The sequence below is a fragment of the Cynara cardunculus genome, assembly GCF_001531365.2.
Source record: "Cynara cardunculus var. scolymus isolate 2C chromosome LG 17, CcrdV1, whole genome shotgun sequence".
In the NCBI taxonomy this organism is placed as follows: Eukaryota; Viridiplantae; Streptophyta; class Magnoliopsida; order Asterales; family Asteraceae; genus Cynara; species Cynara cardunculus.
The window spans coordinates 36,968,951-36,977,830 of record NC_037544.1 but is presented as its reverse complement, the minus strand read 5'-3'; the positions used below and the strand labels follow the sequence as shown (position 1 = coordinate 36,977,830).

Below are 8,880 nucleotides of genomic sequence, written 5' to 3'. Positions count from 1 at the left end.
TTATATTTGTTCTGAGAATATTTCCACTTTTGAAAGACTATATCTCATCCGGGTATCCTTTCAATCTTGTTTTGAATTCTCTTTTTCCTCTAAGAAAACGAATTTGGAAGTTGTTCCGACTCTCTGCTATCTTCTTCATCATCATCATCATCAACCCTTCTAACAAATCGAATGAACACAAAACCTCTTGATATTGATTCATTTACCAGCTCGTTTTTGTGTTCATCTGTCCAGAAACATTAGATCTTAATACTAGTAGAAGAAGAAGAAGAAGAAGACAAGAGGATCAAATATTCAAAGTCTTTTTATATGGGTGTGGATCAAAATCAAGATTTCATGTACGATTCTTGATCAAACATATATAACGAACAAAAAGAAACAGGCTTTTCGTAAGCAAGAGAAATGAATATCAGCAGCTGTGATCTCATTGATGCAAAGCTTGAAGAGCATCAACTGTGTGGATCTAAACACTGCCCCGGTTGTGGTCATAAACTCGAAGGGAAACCGGTACGTTGTACGCATACATATATATATATATATATATATATATATATATAACTAATCCTCTTATAATATTCTTAGCTTCAACTTAAAGATTTTGACAAATAAGAATCAATACAAGAGAATAATAGAATTATGCTTGTTCTTGAATTAATTACCCTTTTATTTTATATATAAACTAATAGCTGAATGCTGATTTCAATTTCTCCTACTATATTATTTTTCAAGAAACAAATTCCATCATAAAAAGCTTGTCATTAAGCTATTTTTGTTTCAGTTTCATATATATATATATATATATGTATGGATAATTTATGGATATTTTGATCATTTGCAGGATTGGGTAGGTTTACCAGCAGGAGTGAAATTTGATCCAACTGATCAAGAATTGATAGAGCATCTTGAAGCCAAAGTTGAAGCTAAAAATTTGAAATCTCACCCTTTGATTGATGAGTTCATCCCTACAATTGAAGGTGAAGATGGGATTTGTTATACCCATCCTGAAAAACTCCCCGGTGAGTACTGTTTCATCGCTCCGGTACACCGGAAAATATGGTGGTTTATAACGGCTTTCCGGTCATCGGGAAAAGATAAGAACAAGAAAACACGTCAGAATATGAGTTTGCTTGTTCGATACTTCAATGCGTTAGGTTTTACTAACAACACAGAAGAAAATTAGGGTTTTTCTTGTTTGTTTTGACTTTTTTTGAGTGACTTTTGCAATTGTCATGCCTAAGAAAATTAGGGTTTCTTGTTTGTTATGACTTTGAGGGTTTAATTCTTTCTTGTTTGATCTTTCAGGAGTTACAAGAGATGGGTTGAGTAGACACTTCTTTCATCGGCCTTCGAAAGCTTACACGACCGGGACAAGGAAAAGGCGAAAAATCCAGACGGAATGTGACCTACAAGGCGGTGAAACACGGTGGCACAAAACGGGTAAAACCCGACCGGTCATGGTGAACGGGAAGCAAAAAGGGTGCAAGAAAATCTTGGTACTCTATACCAACTTTGGGAAAAACAGAAAACCCGAAAAGACGAATTGGGTGATGCATCAATACCATCTTGGACAACACGAGGAGGAGAGAGAAGGCGAGCTCGTTGTATCGAAGATATTTTACCAGACTCAACCACGGCAATGCAATTGGTCCGAAAGAGCTATGAATAACAACATCTTATTGAACAACATTCGCTCCACCGAAGGGGTGAATATTCAAATGAACGAAATGAATAACGGTAGTAGTAGAAGGGAGAGTAGGAGCGGAAGTGGGAGTTGTTCATCTTCAAAGGAAGTTAATGTTACTCCCACGACTACTATTACTACCGCTACTGCTGCTACCGTTACCGCCCACAATAACATCGGAGATGAACTCGTTGGCACGGTTTTGTCGAGTTACAATCCAATGGATCAAATGCAGCATTTCAAAGGTGTTGATCAATATAGCTTCATGCCGTATAGAAAAAGCTTTGGTGAGGTATGTTTCTTGATCAAATTCATCAAGGGGTAACACAAATCTTGTAAATTTACACCATTTAAAGTTTCCATTTTGTGAATCCCAATTGAGATCACTTATGTCAAATAGTCAAGAAAACTCAAAACTATACCTAGTAAATTACTAAGGTGTTAACACAAGGGTGGTGTATGATTGGTTTGAGCTTGACTCCAAAGATCAAAAGTATCAGGAAGTTTCAGGTTCAAATCCAAGGAAGAATAAAAATCTCCTTGTGGCCACAGAGGTTCAAATGGGTGACTCCGGGCTATCTGCAAAGCAGGTCGTCGCCTTGGGACTAGTTTGCTCGCACAGTGAGTTGGATATTGAGGTTAATCAAAAAAAAATTACTAAGGTGTGTGATTGAACATCGGACAAAAATGACATTTTAAATGTGATTTTTTGATTTTTTTAAAAGTATATATTATTTATATACAGTAAATATATACTCATCTTTTGTGAGGTTTGAATCTTTGACTTCTGTAAGACTGGACTCTGCTAATAAACCCGGATACCGTTCCACCGATAGTCTTTTTAATGATTTTTAATGTCTTTATGGATAAAGACATTAACTTGGAATGACTTAAAATCTGGATTGTTTTCTTGTTGCAAAAGGGTTGGTTGATTGTATTTTACATCACCTTTTTGGCTTATGGGCATGAAATGAGGTCCAAAAATGTGGACATTGGTTGAGTGCAAGGTTAAGAGATGAACTCAAAACGGTTTAAATGTTGCTTTTCTTATAGAAATTGCTTGTATAATCAGCAACTCCAATCTCTCTCTATCTATATATATATATACACACACACATACAAAAATATATATATAGATATAGATACAAGTCTAGATCATATAAAACCAGTCTGTTTTCGTGAGACCAAAAAATCACATAAATAACACTGAAATGCTGTGAAGGTTCAAAGTTTTTATTTTACTTTCACAATGTTTTTTTATGAAGTTTCAGTGTTATTTTGTCGTCTCATGAGTTTCACGAAAACAGACTGGTCTCACATGAACCTAATACCCGTATATATGTGTGTGTGTATATATATATATATATATATAATGCATGAAGTACATGTTGTGCTGTATGCATTCTTCTGCTAGAAAAAGGTTAAGAGAGTACAAGTTCATTTTGCAGGTGGGAACAACAGGAGGAGAGGCTTCTATCACGTGCGATGGGCGTGACCTGCAAAGGCAACAACAACAGCAGCAGCAGCAGCACATGAACCTTGAGGATGATCAGCATCAAAATCCACATCATCATCAGAATTATCCACATCAGCACCAGGTGGCAACAACAGCCTTCCATGTCAGCAGGCCATCTCATGCCATATCAGCCATCATCTCCCCTTCTCCCCTACATCACACCTCCATTATTCTTGATGATGACTCCTTTCATGTCGCCAGGATCATGGAAAATTTTCAGGTAATTAAATTAATTAAATTGTCCCTATTTTCATTTTCTGTAATTTGTTCCATACATTTTAACAGCAAAAAAATACCATATATTTTACTAAATTATGGGGGAAAATAATTATTAAATTGTATCATATTAAATTATTAATTAATTAATTAAATTGCTTTTTTATTAATCAATAAAACATATTTTCACAAGTATAATATTTTTTACAAATTTAAAGTCAAGTATATTAATAGTGACAAATGTGCAATTTATAAATACATCTTTTCAAGATTTATGCAATTTCAGTATTATTTAAGTTAAAATCAAGCATACAGATTTGAACATCTTCAACAGTTATATTCTAATAGAAATTTCATTAATTTAAGAGGGTTTTGTGCTGTAACAACTTAATTATGTTATATTATATGGTAAAATAGAAAAAAAAACAGAAAGACAGTCTATAAAGATATATAGAGAAATAGTATTTAAATCTTTCTCATGAATAAGTAGTAATGAAAATAAATATTTAGGAAAGAAAAGAAAAGAAAAGAAAAATATTGTATTAAATGTATTGAACATTTTAATAATGTAGTTAATGATAGAACTGTTAAAATATATAGAGTATCTGCTGGAATTGGATAAGATTTTTTTTTTACATATTTTGAACTTTTATACTTTATTTTAGAAAAATTATAACATAATTATTAGAGATGTTCTAGCAGTTCAATTAAAGAAACCACAAACAATCAACCATATATATATATATATATATATATATATAGAGAGAGAGAGAGAGAGAGAGTACGTGAACCCAATATATATATATATATATATATTGTTTCAAATACAACCTATCGCATTTATACAACCAATGCAACTCAATAAAACACCGGGATATCTGTGAGATCCCATTTTAATCGCACGAGAACATTGTAATTATAATGAGTATGCTTATAATATATATATATATATATATATATATATATATATATATATAAAACGATAGAAAATTGAGAATCATTTTAATCTTATTTTGCTAACATTGATAATGGGTGATAAAGGGTGTTTTCTTTTGGTGTTGTCAGCTAAGTTGAGAACAAGTAATCATACTTTCACTATTGATGTTGTTGTTTTGTTGAGGACAATACATAATCATATGCATAATTAATTATGTTTTATTATAGAGTAATGTCTGTAGCCATTAAGCATGCATGCACACCACATACACCCTTCATCAACAGTTGCTCTTGCTTTTATATATTATTTTACTTATATATATATATATATATATATATATATATATGTTATTTCATATGTACTTAGTTCACAATATAAACTTTTTGATGCATTTGTGAAACATAAAATACATGTAAAAATGTTTCACTTTGTGAACCAACTAGATAAGAAACAAACGCATTCTGAAACAAGTATACGTTAATCAATACATTAAATGCTATACTTAGATGAAAAATAAATCATGTGAAATAAAACCTTAAGGTAAAAGTGCTCATAGATCTTACAAAATTAATTACCCATAAATGATATTGTTGCAAGTTAATTTATATTCGTCTTAGAAATATTTTTCAAGAAATTTACTTTCATCATAGGTCGACTGTATCAAATATTGTCTGTTTTGTCCACACAACTAGATTTGGTTTTAAAACGTGTTTTGTAAAGGAGGTATCAAGTCCCATATTTTGTGTGAAGTTTCAAGTATTATTTTGTGGTCTCACGAAAATAGATTCATCTCACGTGAACCCAACCCTCGATAATATATATATATATATATATATATAGATATAGATATAGATAGGGTTGTTTACTTATTAAAATGTTGTTATATATGATTTAAACAGCAGCAACAGCAGCATCATCATAATAAGATAGGAGGAAGATCAGCATCAGGATTGGAGGAACTCATAATGGGCTGCACTCCATCATCATCAACTGATATCAAAGAAGTGAGTTTTGCCACCTTTTTACTCTCAATTTTATCTCTCTCTCTCTCTCTCTATATATATATATGCACATATATATATATATATATGCAATGGCTATGTGTGTGAGTACCTAGAAAATAGAAAAAAAGGAAAATTGAAATGAATTTAAAGAAGGAAAGTTATTATCTCTTTATCTCTTTTGATGGTTCTCATTACCAATTACATGAGAAGTAACACAATGGTGAAAAGATAAAGAGATAAAGAACCATCCAACTCTATATCATCATCTTTAACCTAATTTTTTAAATTTAATATTAAAATAATATATTAAACTATTAATTTATATATATATATATATATATATATATATAATTATAAAAATTTAAATAAAATATTAATAATTGATTATAGAGACATACTTAAAATATAGAGGCTGACATTTTTTACCTTCTTTTTTTTAGTGTTTTAGTGTTAGGTTGGAGATAAAAACGTCTTCTTTGTGTGTTATAGGGTTTAGTTTTGTATTTTTTCTTAAATATTTTTTTAATTAAAATTTAATCATAAATGGGGGAAAAGTTTAAGAAATTCAGTTGTTTTCTTATTAAATATGGAAAAGGGTTTATTTTGATTATTTCAATAACTCTTAAATGGTTTAAATTGAGAATTTAGGTTATCCATTGCTTTCAATTTACATGATAATTATGGATCAATTTCCAATTGAAAGTAACCAAATATAGTGTCATAACGAAAAAGATTTATATTACATTAAAAAAATGGGGTTCAAACGAGAACAATAACAAAATAAGAAAACACAAAAACGGTCAAACCACATGCAAAATCACATGTGGTTTTAAACCAATGGTTAACACAAGCATTTGCGAGCGACGTGGCACATGAATCACATGTGATTTTACACATGATTTCAGTGTAAAATTACATAATCCAACCATTTTTTATTTGATTATTGTTCTCATGTAAATTCTAACTCCATATAAATATCTTAAAAAAATCTTCCAGTATATATATATATATATATTCAAGTTGTAATTGGGCAATCACATAGGGTGAATTTGTCTTTAATCCAAATGGGGTATTTTCTTTTATACTAAAATTGATATTTATACTCTTTATAAGACACCCCGTTACATATACATTCTTGGGTATAAAAGTACGACTCGAATAGAAAATTTAACGGAGTCGAAAACCATTTACATTTGTGGAAAATCCAAAATTATAATACACTATTTCGTAAGTATTTTGGAAAGGGTCTTATAAGTAAAAACACCGTTCATATATTATACCAGTTTTTTACCTAATTATCAGATCATTAAACCAATATTAGTTCATTGTCGAACATAATTCGTTACATGATTTACATTAAATGTAAAGAATTACAAACTATTATAAATGATATTACACGAGGTCTTCATTTTGCATTTTATGGGGGTTAATTATTAATTTATAGAGATAAAATAGAGAGAGTGTGGTGGTGGGGTTGTTATTATATGTAAATGCAACAAAATGATATAGAAATGGTTGATTTTGGCTTTAGGGTGCAAAATAATATGATAAAAAGTGAGCCAAAAGATGAGCCATAAATTGTGGAACCTGCTTCCTTTTCCTTCTTACACAACAAGAGCAAAAGGTTAAAAGAAACTCAAAAACACACATACATACATATATATATATATATATATATATATAGGTTTGGATTTATGTAAGATCAGACTGTTTTCATGAGACCACAAAATAACACTAAAACTTCATAACAAACTGTTGTGAAGGTATCAAAAACACCAACCCTTCAAAGCAATAGCAATGTAAAGGTTTATATTGACAGTGTTTTGTTGTGGAGTTTTAGTATTCTCACGATACTTGGCTATTATATTAGATCTCTCTCTCTCTCTCTCTCTCTCTATATATATATATATATATATATATATATTTCGCAAGATAGAAATATTAGGGTTCCTTTTATGATTTCTAACACCATTCACAAAATATATTATAGCATAAAGTTTACAAACTAAGGCTTGTTTATAGGAAAAAAAATAACAACCAAAGTGTACAAAAATGACTGACATTGATCATATTGTGAAAATATGTACGCAAACATGATGGTATTTTGTAACGAAAATACAGATATAATATATTCAAAAGTTTTATTACCTGAGTAAAAACCAATAAACATCAAGTTCGTCTTATTCAAATAACTGTTTATATGCCCATGATTAAAATTGAGTTGTGACTTTTTTTTATTGACTTGAATATCCAACCCGCTATGCGAGCTAACTAATTCCAGGACAATCACTTGCTTTGTGGTAGCCCAGAGTCACCGTATTTGAACCTCCATGGCAACAAGGAGATTTTTATTCCTCGCTAATTGGATTTGAACCTGAGACTTTTATACACTTTTGACTTTTGGAGTCCAAACTCAAATCAATCAGTCACCACCCTTGCGGTTTAAACTGTGAGTTTATAGCATGTGGGGAATTGAGGATTTAAGCAAGTTAGAGTAGGGTTTGGCAAGAAAAAAGCAAATGTGAAAGGAAAGGAAAGATGGTGACCCATAATCTTTTGCAAGTGTATGGTATCCTAAGACATATATACACAACACCCAATGTGATTGAAGAGCAAAAGTAGCAACAAATATTTGGTATAACTTCCTATGACTTGATCCCTTTTTCTTTTACACATACATATATATATATATATGTGTATATATATATATACGTATATATATATATATGTGTGTATATGTGTGTGTGTGTGTATATATATGTGTATATATATATATATATATATATATGTATATGTGTGTGTGAGAGAGAGGTTCAAACGAGAACACTTTAACATATGTGATAATGTATGTGGTAAGAGCTGGTGGTATGCGGACGACTTGGCTCGCGACTTAAGTTGTGTCAAATGTCGCCTTTTGTCTCTGATTTAGTATCATATGATATAGTATAATATCATATGTGATTAATTATAGTAAATGGCGTTGTCGAGTTTGTATAAAATGAAGATATTCATACTTGAACTTTTCCATATATATATATATATATATATGTGTACGAAGGTTTAAATAATAAAATAAAAAACGTATGAATAATTTATTCAATGTAAATCATTAATAAAAACCAAAAAAATATCAATTTAAAGATTCATATATTTGCTTGGATATCTTCTTACCAATTATTCATATATAAAGACGTACATACGAACTCATGTTTTTATTATCAATAATTCATATGTGAATCATTTACTCGTATTTTTTCAACTTCTTCGTCTCTCTTATTTCAACGTTTATATATATATATATATATATATATATATATTGCATGCATTCCATATTCCCTTTTTAGAAATGCAAACCCTAAAAAAGTGTAATTGTGTTGAATGCAGGAGTGTTCCATCACAAACCCACAGGAGGCAGATTGGTTGAAGTACTCCACCTTTTGGCCTGACCCTGATCACCATGTCTAAAACCCACCCCATAAATAAACAACAAACTAAGACACCATATATGAATACATACATATATATA

General features: G+C 30.5%; 1 protein-coding gene across 1 annotated transcript; it reads left to right on the top strand.

Moving 5' to 3' along the window:
* Window positions 1-402: 402 nt before the first annotated feature.
* On the top strand, window positions 403-8,819 carry LOC112500044 (NAC domain-containing protein 75-like). The gene is made up of 6 exons (XM_025103303.1): window positions 403-507; window positions 839-1,016; window positions 1,303-1,973; window positions 3,130-3,417; window positions 5,253-5,354; window positions 8,739-8,819. The coding sequence occupies exons 1-6, from the start codon at window positions 403-405 to the stop codon at window positions 8,817-8,819; spliced, it is 1,425 nt and encodes a 474-aa protein (XP_024959071.1).
* Window positions 8,820-8,880: the final 61 nt, after the last annotated feature.